The 17,053-nt window shown below is 43.1% G+C and overlaps 1 protein-coding gene across 1 annotated transcript; it reads right to left on the minus strand.

Annotated features, from left to right (window-relative positions):
- Nucleotides 1-1,601: 1,601 nt before the first annotated feature.
- Nucleotides 1,602-2,492, minus strand: LOC149272702 (ankyrin repeat domain-containing protein 9-like). Its single transcript, XM_089506782.1, has one exon. The coding sequence runs from the start codon at nt 2,490-2,492 to the stop codon at nt 1,602-1,604; it is 891 nt and encodes a 296-aa protein (XP_089362908.1).
- Nucleotides 2,493-17,053: the final 14,561 nt, after the last annotated feature.

Raw genomic sequence — 17,053 nt, forward strand, 5'->3', positions numbered from 1 at the left:
TGGGAGGCTGTTGTATTTATCTACCACCATCTCATTAAAGTAAAACATCTAAACCGCTGATGCAGGATTTACATTCTGGGTGCCCCGTAGATCCTGATGACCACTGGCCAACTCATTTAAAAAATATAAAGGCTTTGTAGGTATGTAGTGGGCACAAAAATGACAACTGGGGAGACAAAAAAAAATCCTATCAAGCGAGGGGCACACGGGATAAAGGAGAGCGTCCTGCTTGCAGGCGGCCCCAAGCAGCCGAGATGTGGCTACAGTAATGGCCACCATCAATGAGAGGTAAGAGCGTGACCACAGGTGTATACAGCACCTATTGTCACCTATACATTCATACGCTTACCGCTCTGTAGCAAGAAGGGACCCCCGCATGCCTTGTGAAATGAGATTGTTTGCCCCCCATTGTACAGCTCTATGGTACATGTTGATGTTTTATGAATAAATATACTGTTTACATACCCTGCTGTGTATTAATGAAACCCAGACCTTGTGTGTATATATATGTCATGGGGACCATATATACATCGTTATATACCAGTATCTGGAAACTGGCACAGTAAATCTGGTTGGCATTTTAAAGCCAGCGGCAGATAAGCTGCATCCGTGAGGCCACCTCCTGATGGGTGCAGGAAAGGGCACGTTTGGAGCATTTTGGGTCACTAAGTTACTGGCAGCCATTCTTGGCTCTGAAACGCAGTCAGTCAACTCCAGGAAGTGAAATGGTTAAATCCCATATGGATTTCATACCTCTGTGGCAAAGTATCTATATACAGGCATCAGTGGCCAGTGGCATATGTTGGCGATCCACTAGGGCCTTGGGCAACGCCACCAGCCTCCCCCTCCATGCCGCCTTTCTTACTTCGATGAGCCAGGATATCATGTCATACGCGCCCGGCGGAGGTGAGCTACGGAGACGGCCACCCTCCTAGACCTGCTGCCCCAGGACTAGTTAGCCCAGGCCAGAATACGTCAGTGGCCATGACAAGGCTTGCGGAAGACCGGGGTCTGTGGCCATGCTAAATGTGCTGCTTATTTAAATGGTTCATTTTTTTAAAGAAAGTTTTTATTGAGCTTTTTAGTATTTTAAGCAAATAAACCCCGGCAGATCCGCAGTCTGCTCTCCGCCAACAGCTTATTTTCAGCTTCTATGGCAACAACCTATCAGTTACTGCTTTTGAGTCACATGATCAATGAGACCATTTTTTTCATGATTAAAGAATGGTTTCTGATAAAAGTCTGGCTGTTTTTAATGCCGCGTTTAGTTACAAAAAGTGAGGAATTCAGCAGCGTAGGTAGAACGGCACCTTTAAAGTGATATTTTGGGGAGAAAATCTGTTTATATATCCATTATATTATTTATTGGGTGTAAATATACAACGGCTGATGAAATCGTATACCGGAGGTATTTAACGGCAATCGGTATTATTTTATCGATAACAGCTTCATATTTAATGTAAAACCGGTCGATGTTGAATCCCATGTTGGGATGAAAATAATGGGATGAACTAAACACAAAAGTGACCCCATACCGACTAGATCCAAATATACAGATACATGAAGGGGTTAAGTTCAGTCCCACTTGTTCCGCCCCAGCGCTAGAGCTTCTTCCTTAGTGCCAGGGGCTTTAGAAAGTCAGGCAGGGACAGTCCCTCCAGGGCCTCCGGGAACCTCTCCGGTGGCAGGGTCCCCAGCAAGGTCTGCATGGAGAGGGTAAATAGTGAGGGGGGAGAGCTGCCTACCAGCCATCGGTACAAGTCCAGCCCTAGCAGCTCCCGCCAGACCCCCTCTTCCTCCCGCAGCCGGTCCCGGGATTTAAAGAGCAGCCCCCGGGGCAGATAGAGCAGCAGGGAGTCCAGGCAGAGGCGTTTGAGCCGCAGCTCCTGCTTACTGCCCCCTATAAGCTGCAGCAGCAGGCAGTCCAGCGGGGTATTTCCGCCGCTGTCCGGTATGGAGGGAGAGGCTCCGTGCCCCAGCAGCAGCATCAGACAGTCCGCCCTATGCAGCTCGCAGGCCAGGTGCACCGGGGTCTTCCCCCCTTCCACTCGCTGGCACCCCCTGCGGTTAATGTGGCCAGCGCGGCTGCTAGCAGGGAAGCCCCGCAGGGTTTGCAAGATCGCCCGGAGGATTTCCACCCGGCCGTACCGGACAGCCATGGAGAGGTGCGGGGCAGAGGTCTGGCAGCAGCTGAAGTTCTTGCTGGGTACGGCCAGGGCATCCCCGGGGAAGTGGCTCAGGAGGTACTGGGCATAGGGCAGGTGATCGTGCACCAGGGCATACAGCAGAGCCTCGGAGGGCGTGTAGGCGCTCACCCGGCCCCCTTCTTCCCAGTGCAGCACCTCCATATTCCGCATGTCCTCCAGAACCCACACCGGCAGCAGATCCCTCACCGCCTGGTAGAAGGCGAACGAGCTGCTCTTGCATTTCTTCTGGGACTGGTAGTCAGCGTGGCTGTAGGAGGTGGGCAACCACTTGACGCTGCCTGGCATCTCCGGGTCTCCTGGCTGCACGGTCAGGGGAAGGGCTGATGTGACGGGCAGCGGCTCCCAAACCCTCTCCAGACTCAGTCCAGAGCGCCTTCCATTCACCGTATAGACTTCTCTCCTAAAATGGTAACGGGAATGCAGGTTAACAGAACGGCTTCATTCCATTACACAGACTGCCTGCGGATCACAGGACGCAGCTGCTGCAGAGCCTCTTCGTCACAGCCGGAATACGGTATATGTGACCGAGAGGTGCTGCAGCAGCTGAGCTCTACACGGCCAATGATTAACCCAGATATTCATGCAGGGAAGGAATTAATGATATATATATATATCGATCTATATAACGGTAATCGGTTATATTCACGCTGATCGAACACACTGCAGATCCGCCGCACACACCCAGCTCTTACCCCTTCTCGGTGACAGAGATGACCTTTCAGACTCCGCACGCAGTGCTATGACACCCGCCGCTCACGGGGATCCCGGCTATTCTCTATGAGATCTCCTCGGTCCCACTAGATCCCGGGCCGCATTGTCGATTCGCTGTTTCATGATTGATCTCCCCTATCAGTCCCAAGCCCTTTCCCGGCTGTCTCCCGCGGTGTGAGCTGGGGATCCCGGCTCTCCTCTCTCTCTGACCCGGCCTCGGCAGCTTCCTGCAGCAAACACTGGTTGCCATCTCTCGGCATTTTTATTTCCTACTCGTGAAGGTCGTCAGTACCGCGGAACTGTCCGCTCTGCGCCCATTGGGTGCCAATTGGCTATACCTGCTCTGATTGGTTGCAGCGAAAGCCGAGCCCCCAACATGCTATTGCGTCAAACTAAGGCAACATTCCAAGAAGTTGGCCGGTGTTCCGTGCGATAGGGGGGGGGGGCAGGTTCGGGAGGTTGAGCTCCTTGGTAACGAATACACCGAGAAGGACAGATCGAGAAGGAGGGGGTGTGTGGTTTACAAACAGCTGAGGGTATTCCTTTCTTACCTGTGACTATAAAGAGCCTGACAGGTATAATGAAGGGTCAGGGTGAGGAAAAAGAGGGACAGGGGGATTTGGGTCCCAACAGGATGATCTATCCCTAGTAATGAAGCCTATGGGCTGCCACCAAGTCCCACCTGTCTGCATGGGAAGAATATGCCCTCACTACACATCAACACTGCACTAACTGCAATCAATAAAGAGGTATATGTATTTGTTTATATATATATATATATATATATATATATATATAAGTTTACACATACAAAGTTTATATATATATATATATATATATATATATATATATATGTTTTTATATATATATATATATATATATATAACATGAATTTAATGCACAGTCAGCAAATGCTGCATTATAAAAAAACAAAAAAACTTCTCCATTTATCATACCTGCATATCCAAATAACAGATATCTGGAAATAATATCCAGCAAACAATTTAGGGGTAATCAAGAATCACATAAGTGTGCAAATAAAGTCTATGATCTGTTAGCAGCAACCAAAATCCGCTACCTTATTATTTCTCTATTTCATAATGTCAGGAGACTAAACTTGTATCACTCAGGTCACCTGATATAGACATACCATTAAATAAAAGATAAGTTATATCTAATATTTTCCTTATATTATATTTTACATTTTATTTATTATAAGTTACTATAATGGATTTATTAAGTATTTAATGTTTGTCTCAATGGATGATTTTTTTTAAATCCATTGTCCCTATCGTGAGCTTTGTGATGTCCCCTGAAATATATTGAGCTGTTTTATGCTCATCTGTCATTAAAATGCAGTACCCATGACAGCAGCATGGCTGGGCATGATGGGAATTGTACATCGTGATGTTTAACTCCCGTCCTCGAGATTATAACTTAGTTATTGGCAAAATATTGTGCACTCAATGATCTCACAATCTGTCAGATTTGTGACTCCTGCTGTGCCCGGTATCTTCAAGGTCCAGACTTTTCTTATCTCCTTCAACAGGTTTTCAAACATCCACTGAAAAAAAAATAAACAATATTTACAGGAGCATCAACGTGCCGCAAAACCAGCCTCCAAACTGGTTTAAATACTTCCAAAGAGAATTCTTTTCAGTGAATCCCATCACACTCCTCAACGCCTCCTGGTGATCCATCGGCTATAGAAGTCTCAGCATCAGCACAAGTGGCTCAATCACCTTGGTTGATGAACCTGGGTCAGAGCAATGTGTAAAATGTGGCTTTTATGGCCGACGGTTGCCAATCCCTGCACCAGTTAAGGCAATAGGAAAGCCTTTCCAAGACTACGGTCCAACATAGTACCGATGTGACGGCAGATAAGAACCATTCGGCCCATCTAGGGTTTAAAACCCTATCAGTCTTTGGTCAGATCCTATAGTTCGGAAAGCTTTATGTCTATCCCATGCTTGTTTAAATTCCCTCAATGTATTAACCTCCACCACTGCTGCTGGGAGTCTGTTCCATTTATCCACAACCCTCTGAGTAAAGTAGAACTTCCTTACGTTACATCTAAGCCTCTGGCCTTCAAGTTTTAGACCATGACCTCTTATTCTAACATTGCTCCTTCTTTCAAATAATCTTTGTGAAGTCCCTTTAAGTATTTAAATGTTCCCCCCTCTTCTTTCCTCCCAGCGATACATATTAAGATCTTTTAACCTTTCCTGATAATTTCTGTCCTGCAAACCACTTTTGTAGCTCTCCTCTGAACTCTCTCCAATGTGTCGATATCTTTCTAGAAATGGGGGTCTCCAGAACGGTCCCCAATACTCCAGGTGAGGTCTGAGCAGAGACCCCCTCCGTCTTCCTGCTATTAATGCCTCTCGCTATACAACCCAGCACCCCGCTTTAGTAGTTTATGATTACCGTGGCCCTCCTGGGCTAGCATGAACCCTATCATTTTTTTCACCCCAACATTTGTTGAATGAACAGCCTGGCAGACTTAACCCCTTAAGGACAATGCACTGTGAGCCTGTACATGTACAGGCTTTGTCGTGGAGGGGTTAATCCTATAGATCTGTTGCAAATTTATATTATGTGCCCTCTGTGGATGGAAAGTAACATCCAATGAATCATCGGCCCATTCACAGTAAGTTTCGTTTCTCTTACAAGTTATATTGTTTCGTGTTTCTTTTTTTTTTTTTTTTTTTTTTTTACACAATGGAAATGATTCTTGTTTTTCATAACCCTGATTCCAGTTTATTTAATCTCGTCCCGATGAAAAGATTCCAGACCTTCACCCTAATGGTAAAAGCCTCTCCTTTGGTAATGAAAGAGGTTTTTATGTCCAACCAACAAAGGGCCCTCTAATGTATTGACACTCCTGCCTGTTATTTTGTGTAACTTTTTATCAACTCAATGACTAATTGCATAGAAACAAGAATAATCCATGAACTAATACATAAACTAGAGAGCTTTGCCAGATAATAATCATGTAATATTTAAAGATTTAGAATTTTCCCTTTAAAGGTACGCGCCAGTCATCATATACATATTAAGTCATATTCACCCGTTATTTGCATTAACTGACTGTTTTACATTCAGATGCGTAGAGGGGCATTCATCAGAATCCTCTGCGTGCCGTTGGCCTTTCTCTCCAGCTACTAGCCCAGAGGTGTGTACAGCGGACGTCATTTGGAACCGTGACTATTTATGTATATACCTTTTCCTATTAAATGGTTAATATTACAGGGACTGTACTCATGGGATCGTGCTGTTATCCAGCTAGGTCGTATGGGGGAAAGCTTGAGGGGAATGTTGGGGGCACAGGGACATTTGTATAAGATCTTCTCATTCTTCTCATTCTTCTCATTCTTCTCCTTCTTCTCCTTCTTCTTCTTCTTCTTCTTCTTTTCCTTCATCTTTTTTCTTCTTCCCCCTCGTCATTTACCGTACCTCACTAAACAGGTTCCTGAAAGTCGTTGCCGGTGCCGTTGCTCAGTTTCCTGACATTAAACAGGGCTTTCTTTCAAAACAAAGAGACGTTCCCCCACCCAACTTACGGCTTTCTGAAGCACACAGCTGAGTCAGGAATTCACTGAAACTATATCTGTCCTAAACTCATTTGAACCTGTTTGTCAACGAAACCCTTCATTACCAAGTCAAAGGAGATTCGACCTCTAATTGTAATAGATCATGATAGGCAAATGTTGTTGATTGTGTTAATGTCGAAGCGTTGCCTGCAAGCATTTATGACACAGTAAAGGATCAAAAACTGCAATGTTGCCGATTATTTTGCTGGGTCTGTGGACGGCTGGGATGGCAGAGCCGGATTTGCTCATCAGCCATACATCCGTTCCTCAATGACTGCTTGTGAGTACCTTTGCCCCTAAACAGCTTGTCTGTACCATCCTAACCCTCAAAAAGCCTGCCTGTATGATCTTTGCCACCAGCTTGTCAGTACCCCCAAACAGCTTATCTGTGTCATCTTTGCCCTAAATAGCTGTTCTCTGCCATCATCGCCTTAAAATAGCTTTCTTTGTCATCACTGCCCCAAACAACATTACTGTGGCTTTATTGCCCCTTGCCCCCCCCTATACACTTTGGCACACATATGTAAACACACTTACACAAATTACACCTTCTAATCATTCTAACACACACACTCATCCTTACACACACACACGTACACACACTCCCTCTCACACCACTCATGCTAACACACACTCCATCTCGCTCCACTTACACATCCAAATTTATATACCGACTCCAATGTTTTTCAGTACTTTTTTTTCTGTTAAGCATTGCTGCCACACAGTGGCCGATTTATATACATTGTAGCCCTTTCAGCGTCTTATTTACCGAAAACGGGAAGGCTTTCATTGGCCACAGATACTTCATATCTGGAAGGCTTCCTATTAAGGCAAATCTGAGTTTCATGCTGTACCCCCCCCATGGGATTTTTAAGTCTTAAGTCTTATAATAATAAGAGTTAAAAACCCTCCTCACTCCATTGTAAGTGGTACCATAATCAGTAACAGGGAGCTCCAACAGACCCCCAGTAAATCCTGTCCCTGGTGGTCCAGGAATAGATCATGGATCTCATCCCACAGGGCCTTACAACTTGCTCCTCCACAATGAACCCCTAGGCCTCATGTTGGACGGAGGTGGGGGCAGCAACAGGACCCTGATCGTTAGGACGGAGTGGAGCCTCCTTCTGCCACATTAGATTGTAAGCTCATTGGAGCAGGGCCCTCCTCACCTGTTGTTCTTCAAGGGAAATTGTTATTTTATAGACTACTTGTTTTGTCCGTTCTACCCAATATACAGCACTACGGATTATGATGGCGCTATATAAAATGATAATCTATATGTTAGAAAGTAGCGTATTCTCCATTTAAAGACGAGGCTTGGGCACACGCGAATAAAAAAACGAATCAGTTTTAATTTTTTTCTGTAACGCCTCGATACATGGGTGTCACACGTCTGTTAAGTCTCTCAACCCTCTGATGATATGGGGACCATAGATAAACGATACTAAGCAGCTGCTTATGTTATCTCAACCTATGGATTCAAATGCTTTCACCTGGTGCTAATACATTGCCTTATCAGTGTGACTGGAAGTTTAATACCTGGTACTTTATAACTTGCATTATTTATAACGCTCTACGGCATTGCTTGTAAATGTATGATGAGCTGGAGCGTAAGGCGGTTTTCCCACAAAAAAGGTGAGGGAGGGTGGTAGATAAGTGGAACCGGCTCCCAGCAGAAGTGATAGAGACAAATACAAAGTGGGAATTTATTCATGGATGGGGTGGTCAAATGGCTCCTGAATCTAAGGAGGTCAAGGACTAATTGAGGTCTGAGTCTTTACATCAGCCAACGAGCCGTGGAATGGTTCCAGAATACACAAAAAATGGGTGAACATTTCTTTATGTGACGATGCAGTAAATGCTGCAGAGATATTTGAGTGTTTTGAGGCATACTCAATTATTCCAGATAGTTATCCCGATTTCAACCAGAGAGGTCAGTAAAACACCAGAGGAATAAAAGGCAGCATGTTCCAGGAAACAATCAACCAAGCCAATATATCGCATCCTATATTGATTGGATTGGAAAATAGCAAATGTGATGCCTTTGTTCATGGAAGGATCCCGTTCAGAGACAGGAAATTATTGCCTATTGATGTTCGGAGAAGCCCTGAGATTTTTCTTTTTCTTTTTCCTCATCTTTGCACCTCTCTATTATAAGCTGGAGTTTTGGTGCATATTTTTAAATATATTATGTTTTAGAGTGATCTGAGAATGTTTTCAATACAGATATCTCTGGCATTGCAATGGTTAACTATAGCCTTTTTTTTTTTCTTTTGCTGTATATAACTTCTTGCACCCAGTTTACTAATACCTAATCAGTAGCACCTGTGAGATTTATTGGACTCTGAATGCTTAGCACTGTACCCACACAGGGTACCACCAAAAATGCCAATCATTGCTTGTTTAAGGCTACTTGACCCCATAAAATGTGAAAGGGAGAGGTAAATGAATGAACACAACTTTGGTGGTTTTGCCATTCATTTTGGTTTGTTTCATTGTGGTGTCTTCTCATCATTGGAGATTCATACAAACACGTGTAACAGGCAATTTTAGTTAAAAAGCCAGTTTGGACAAATCCGAATACACAATATACTCTAAATGGTTAAGTGTTGGGTAAATACTCTATGGAAAAGGATTTGGGTGTCCTTACTTACAATAGATAATGCAGCTGTGCACAATGTTAAGCGGCTGTTGCTAAGGCAAGCAAGATATGTGCATGTATTAAAAGGGAATAGGTTTAAAAGATCAAAACATAATTTTGCCTCTTTATAAGCCATTGCTAAGACCGCATCTAAAATATGCATTGCAGATTTTGGCACCAGTACAAAACAGGACATACTCGAAATAGAAGGGGTTCAGAGAAGGGCTTCAAAAAAAGATTAAAGGAATGGGAAATTTCAGCAATGAAGAAAGGCTGATCATATTGGGATTGTTTTCTCTGGAGACGTTTGTGGAGATCTCTTTATAAATAATACCTTCCAGGAAGATTGGAAAAAAAGAGCTTCCTTCTCTTAGATACGGTTTATTTACTGTTAGGGCTGTTAAATTGTATCATTTGAAGTCATTTGGGCCACATTCCAAAAACATTTGGATATTTTTTGTAGATATGAAATGCAGGCAGGTTTATTACAAGTAAAAGTAGGTAAGGTACCGTTTCTCCATGATGAGTCAGACTGCCGTGGAGTCAAGAAGGAACTTCTTCCCTTTGAGGTGACCTTCCTGTCTCAGTGGGGTTTTTTTTGCCTTCTTCTGGATCAGCTAATGTGGTTTTGTGAACTTGATATACTATATGTCTTTTCTCCAACCTAATTAACTAATTAACAGTTGTGTTAGTCTCAGGGGGAGCTGACACAGGGACGATTGCCCCCGGGCCAGTTCAAAGGTCTTCACAAAAGGCCAGTCCAGGTTTTGTGAAGAATTTGCACTGGCCTGGAAAGGTGGGGACACGTAACACAATGTTACATGACCCAGTGGCAAAAAAAAGAGCGACTGCAAGTGAGCTGAGTGTATGTATGTCTGTGTGTGTATGAAAGGTAGTGTGTGTGAGCATGAATGTATAACTTTGTGTGAGATGGAGTGCGTGTTAGTATGAGTGTATGTATAAATATCTGTTTATGTGAGTTGCCAGAAGGCGCGAGGGGCTGTGTCAAAATTAAATGCTGGCCAAGTTGTTAAAAAATGGCTATTGCTGCAGAGTGCAATATATAGTTTTTGTGCATTTGCATTAATAATTGTGAATTTGAGAGGAATCACTCAAGAAAGAAGAATCAACAATGTTGCACAAAAGCCCAGAGTAACCTGACCATTGTTACAGAAAATGGTTGAAAAGTCGACCTGTACGACTCAAGAGTCACACGGGGTGAGGGTGCTGTGGGCGTTGTTGAGATTTAAGACGCACAAAGGTACAAATCGTACTACTCCCTACCTTATGGAGACCTGCAAGAGATGGTAATCTGGTCAGCCAACTGAAAATAACTGCCGGTATATCTGATTAAGCTTTTAGGGTACAATGCTACCATTTCAGCAGATTTAGCAGCTGCTTAGGATCCCTACTAGTTTAATGTATTACACACATTTCATATATGTGGTCATAGATTTAATGTTTTAGAATTTCTGGAGAATATTTTCCATTATATTAAAAAATGGAGCCTTTCCATTGCTTGTCTAATAAATTCACTAAACAAAAAAAGAAAGTAAATGCAACATTTTGTTTAATCTGCCATGGACTTTTTCATCCAGAAAAGGTACTTTCTTAGAGTTGTACTTTTTTTTGTTTGTGGCGCTGATGCCTTGCTGGTGATAGTAGGCATATCAGTCTGACGGCTGCGATGGTAGCCGCCCCCGCTGGGGTCTGCCGTCAGCCTGTGGGCACACACATCATTTCCCTCTCCGATTCTTCCGCAGACACCGTGGTGCGCCCAGAAATGTGTGCTATCTACTGTTTATATACAGTAATTATGGTGTTTTCCAGATGGATCATGGAATTGAGCACAGCAAGCATTCACTTTCTGCCAGTAACTCTATTTAGGTTGAAACGTGCAGTTTTGAGGTGTGTGAGAATCAAAGCAGAAATATTATTTTTTTCTCTTTCATACACTGAGCCAGATTTATTTATAACTTCCCTGCCAGATCTGGCTTTACAAAGCGAGCTCTAAGATTCCTGTATAGTAGGACAGCCCCTGCCAAGTATATGGGCTCTGGCGATCGGCGTACACTATGGGTATTTATGGGGTATTTAGAATGAATTGGGCTGGTGCTGTGGGTGCCCTGTGTGTGCTAAGTGGCTATAGTATCAGATCCCTCATCTTGTATGGACCTCTAAAAGTCCTTGTGTTGTTTTTTTACAGTACTTTTTCCTCTCTTTGATGACTAGAAGCATAATTGTGGTTCCTGATTGTCTATCCCATATTTCCTAATGATGTTGGGTTGATAACCCTCACATATACAAATCGCTACGTTGTTTCTGAATTTTATACATCTTAAGCGTACCTTTTTAATGGCAGGGTTTTTCTTTTCTCCTTTTTTAGACCTTTCTTCTGATATTGCCGAGTTTTTGTGTGCGTTTATATCTTTATGACACTTTATGACGCAAAGGGCGATATATTCTAGAAATCCAGATCAGTCCCTTACTGTATCAAAATATATGGCCGGACTCGGGATGGCTAAGTGGCCCTGGCACTTTAAGACCATAGGCCATCAAATTAGTGTGTTTGTATACCCTCGCAGTGTATAGCTGTGTGTATCCAACAGGCGGCAGCATAACACAGAACAGAGCCACTGGAATATGTGCAGTGCAGACCTATATATTTATATATATTTATATGTAAAAATCTTGTGTTCTGTCACAGGGGGTATTTGGAGATGTGGATGTTCTGAAGACACTCTGTGACCTCCCAATCAGAAATGAATAACACATGAACTAATTGGAGCTGTCACCCTAGTTCTTCGCTTTGCGTACAGGGCAGAGGAAAGAAGAGTTATTGCATTTGGCAGAAGCGCCTAAGGGAAGACCAAGCGTCCTACATTAGATGTACATAAATCCTAAAATGACCCGCATACAATGTTTTCTGTTTGCAAAGTTTCTTTTTTATTGCATATCAATTAACCACAAAAAAATCTGTATTTTCAACAGCGTAATATTATGGATGCTGCAAATCCTATTTTAAATGCTTGAGATTCTTTTTTATTCTACATTTATTAACTAAGATGGGTTTCCCTCTGACAATTAGTGCCCCTAGAGGCTAAAAACTGCATAGCTCAGCAGCATCTGAGTCTTATGCAAATGAGTTGCATGAATATTAAATATATTGTGTGATACATTGTTATTATTTTTAGTATTCCTTTAACGACTATATGCCATCACAATACAACTATACCCGTTCTTTGATTGGGATGTACCGTTCTTGGTGACAACTTGATGAGCAAGCTGTGCATGAGTTTTTCTTATGAAGCAGACCTTCTCGTTCATTCATCAGCAATGGACATGAATGATTCTGTCCTCATGTAATCATTGCTGGACACTATTGGGTTCGCCTCAGGCTCTATAGGGATAGCACATTTTTGTGGAATCTCTTTCTTTTCCTAGTGCTGGAGAGCAGTGTTGTGTTCTACCCACTCAAGTCTGGTTCAGCAATCATATGTGGAGAGCTAAGTGTTCTATCACTAAAAATAAACTTTTTGAGATTGTCTGGTAACCATGGAAATGTGGTATTTCTATGAATCTCCATTATGGTAGCAAATGCAGGTGTTTTATAAAACTTTACTTAAGCAACTAAATAGTCTGAAACGACATAAATATTGTTGATTATGGTGTTTTGTGGGTTTTTTGTCAATATTTTTTTTGTTTGTTAGATCAGAATTCCATTTTTTTTCATATTTCATAGAATGCATTTAGAGTCGATATGGCTCATAAGTAAACCTACGGCTATCACTTTGCTACTTGCATGAAATGATTTGCCTTTATCTATGGCGTGTCAGTTCTGATGAAGGCGTAGACACTAACGCAGTTCATTGTGCTGTGATACCGCACCTACAGAAAGCAAGCTTGGTTGCTATGTGCAGTTCTTATATCGCCATAGCAACAACAACCTGTCGAAATGAATGGCTGCTGTTTTTTTTTTGTGTGTGTGTGAGACGCGCGCATGTCCCGAAAATAGTCAGGATCGGAATCAAATAGGAGCACTGCAGCGTATTTATAATAAGCGGTTCTGGAGCAAAGGGCTAAACCTGGAACAGTCAGCAGGGAAATTCCACTGGTTTCCATGGTGACCACACCACGTTTAGAACTTTACTGCAGGACTCACGGCCCACGGATTCTGAGTGCAGGTAATAACTCATTGGCCCACCCAAGCAAATATCCTATTAACTCCTTATTTCTCCTGAAACCTCTTGGCGATAAATGCACATTTGTAACCTCATTCGGCAAAAACTGTAACGCGTCCCCTCCATGTAGTCTTACGCGTGGTCATAGTAAGGAATCTAGAGCAAGACGCACCAAATTCTTAAAGAAGTGTTTAAGAATTGCCCCCAACTGGCTCACTTTGGCCAGAGGTGGGGACCATGGGCATAAGAAATGTCTATAGACACACATGAAGACCAGACGCAGAAGAGGGCTGGGGTATTGCGCCCTGATTTATGGTCCTACCTGGGAACCTCCCAGCGTAGGCTACCCTCACTCAGTCCTCCCCATTTGTGGGGGCGTGGCTTTGTGAAGGGGCAGGGCTAGCTCCTGTTCAGTGGGTGGGGATTGGGTGGAGCAGTGGGCACGGTCAAACAGCGCTCCCCTGGGGAAATGACCCAAAGAAGCAGGGCTTCACCCGGAGACTCACAGTCAGACACGGAGAGGTCCCAGGTATCCCCATTGATTGCTTTAGGCAGCCTTTGTGAGGGTTGGGGAGGAAAAGGGAGAGACCGGACATTGATGACATAACACTGTCTGCCTCCCCGAGACGCATCTCAGATTCCATCATGTTTACACTGATTGACAAAAAGTGCAAGCGCTAGATCGATGTAATTAATGAAAGTTAAAGCCTGTGAAGAGAGAGGTTTCACCTTTTTTTAATAACGTTCTGTTTAAAATGTTAACACACCTAAGCCATTAATGTCCACTGGCAGTAAATGAGTGAATATATTACTTTTCCCAAGAAACAAAGCAACTTTGTGATAAGCCTTATTGCATCAGCACCCACAGAAGCTGCCCCTACCCCTCGGGAATTCAGAAGGACGGATCACGCAGCCGCTTAGTGCAGTTCCCTTAACAGCTGCCAGACTGCATCGGGACTCATTGTCCTCGGGCCGTCGCAGGGAGGGCGCGTTGGTGCTCAGGGACATGCAGCTGATGCAATTATTGACTCAATGCTCGGGAGAAAACGCAAATGACTTTTCAGAATGAACGGCAATCCGCAATAATTCTTCCATCGGTTCTAGATCCCGTGGACCGTCAAACACAACAAGAAAGTTGAGCATCTCCATGGAACTGCAAGGGTTAATCTTATTTACTTGGCGCTGGCGTATGGGTGTTGCCGAAATCAGTTGGCTTATGCGTAATTAAAATAAAACCAAAAACCCAGCATTTTTATATTCAGACATATTATCATTTATTCTTATTTAGAGGTACAAATTCAGAGTCGCACAAAAGCATAAGGCTCTGAGAGCGCAACGCAAGGAGCTCAAACCCCACCGTGTGTAGGAGATCAGTATGGGGAGACCTCAGATCCCCATCGCCTTGGCCTATTGCCCCAGGCAGTCACCTCCGGTGACTAATGGTTAATCTGGCTGTGCTTTTACTTTGATGGGTTATCCGTCATTAAAAAAAAAAGGCAAAGGGAGAGGTAAGGAGCAGCTTGACTAAATGGCATAGGGGCAAAAGTTTCTATTTCCATAACCGGACAACGACTAATACTCCGTGGGCACTTTAGGCAGAGCTGCATATTGGTCAGGACTACCTCCAGTTGGTGCCCTGTTGGAATATGTATCGCTTTGTCTCTGTCATCCTATGACACTATATAAATCCTGGTGATGGTGGTGATGATGATGATGATGTCATAGCACCAAAAGGTTCCAAAGATCTGTTTAACGTGTGACATAGAAACATGGCGTGGCTGTCTCTGTAAAAAGTCACACTTATTCATTGAGGTCTTACATAAAATACCTGCAATGATCCGTTTTCTGTTAAAGTGCTATAATTATAATTAAACATGAACATACTGGAACGCTTTAAAGAAATGATGATACTCGCCACTGGGAAGTCATACTCGGTTATGAATCATTGTTCCAATTTGGCAAGGCCCTTAACGAGATCCTTGAATTTTGTTTTGTTTGAAACATTGGATTTGGTTCTTTTTTATACCTGTAAACACTAACAAAAAAAGTCATATTTCCAAAATATGCACTTAAATAAATCCCACTTGTTTCCTTATAAACCTTCTAATATACAATATGGTTTTATGCCTAGATAATAAATTCTCCAGCTAATTCCTGGAACATTTCTGCTATAAATACATTTATTTTTCTTCCCAGCTGCGGGGAACCGGTAACGTCTCCTGCTAACATGTGCCCGGACGCCGATCCGTTTTTGTCACTCGCTGATCCCGTTAAGATGAGTTAGTCTCCTGCGCGTTTCGTCTCCTGCGCGTTTCGTCTCCGGCGCGTTTCGTCTCCGGCGCGTTTCGTCTAACCTGTCTTTTCGAGGGAGTTGTCTGGTGTCAGATTGCTGGGGCAAAGTGTAGGCTGTGTCTCAATCCACATACCAGAAACAGAGAAACCCATGCCCAAAGTCCATTGTACAGCGCAGGTTTTTAACGCTTTATGTGCCACTAAACATACGGTTCACAAGGATATAAGGAAGGTTTGGATCACCGGTGAATCCCTCCATTGTCAGTAAGGCTTGGGTCTCTACCTTTTCTAGAGGAAGAAAAAATACTGGCCATTGCTTCCAAAGTAGCAGTGTTATCATTGGCAACAAGCAGCAGTGTTACAATGTAGGACACAGACCATAAAATAAGACCATAACGCCCATCCTGCGACCAGATAACCGGGTTAATTAACAAGAGTGTGTTATTACATACTCCTGAGATCAGTTTCTGATGTAATAATAATAATAATAACCAACCCAAAACTCTCTCTACCTACACAGCAGGAGGCTGGAGACACTTACTTTCCTTAAGCGTAGGTAGGAGGCAGAGGATCACAGCGATAGACCCTAAATTCGTCATCTGTAAGAGCTAATTCTTAAAATAATGGCCCACACCCATTGAAAAAATGTAATTATTCGAAAGGATACTACATCGCCCCCTGAACAATGAATGTACACAAAAGTGCTTTGTAAACCCCTTAAAATATAATCTGTGGCAGAAAAGCGCTCCCATTAAACTCCAATGTGAGCGCGTCTGCGCATGCATACAATGATCTCATTGGATCCCCATCCTGGGCATTCAGTGCTGGTGCTGACTGGCGGGTAAGTATATCACATGCAAAGAGATATGTTTGGCTGAACACTTCAACTACACGACAACTAGCCGAGGGATAGGGAAAAATGCATAAACAAATCAATAAATAATATGATTGTATGATAAAATGATGTTTTTAGATTAACTCAACTTCGGCACTGTAGAGATTTTAAAATGATGGAGTGTGTGACCCCTATAACCGCCATTCAGTTCCACGTTACAGGAGAGAGGTCTAATCCCACTTTCACGCATACTTTAAAATTAAAGAAGTCACAACGGGTTTTGTTTTTCTGACTTCCAAGATCTGATTTTTAGGTGCCAATTGCTTTGGAAGAATGGTATTCCATACCTTACCACTAGGTGGCAGAAGTGTTTCCTGAAATACTTAATGCCCTGGCCCTGAGTTTGAGCGCAGTCTCCACTTCCTGCAAGGAACTATTTTTTTTTTTTTAACTTTGACACACTCCATGTTGGCCTCTGACTCACACAGGGCCTATTCATTTCATACAAAAAGGCGCATGTACTTGTTTTAAACCCTTCTTTTTGGATTTTTTTTTTATTTTTTTCAAAAAATAATTTTTTATAAAAAGTTAAT

Source organism: Sceloporus occidentalis, unplaced genomic scaffold (genome assembly GCF_023333645.1).
Source record: "Sceloporus occidentalis isolate IW3139 unplaced genomic scaffold, rSceOcc1.0.p SCAF_422, whole genome shotgun sequence".
In the NCBI taxonomy this organism is placed as follows: domain Eukaryota; kingdom Metazoa; phylum Chordata; class Lepidosauria; order Squamata; family Phrynosomatidae; genus Sceloporus; species Sceloporus occidentalis.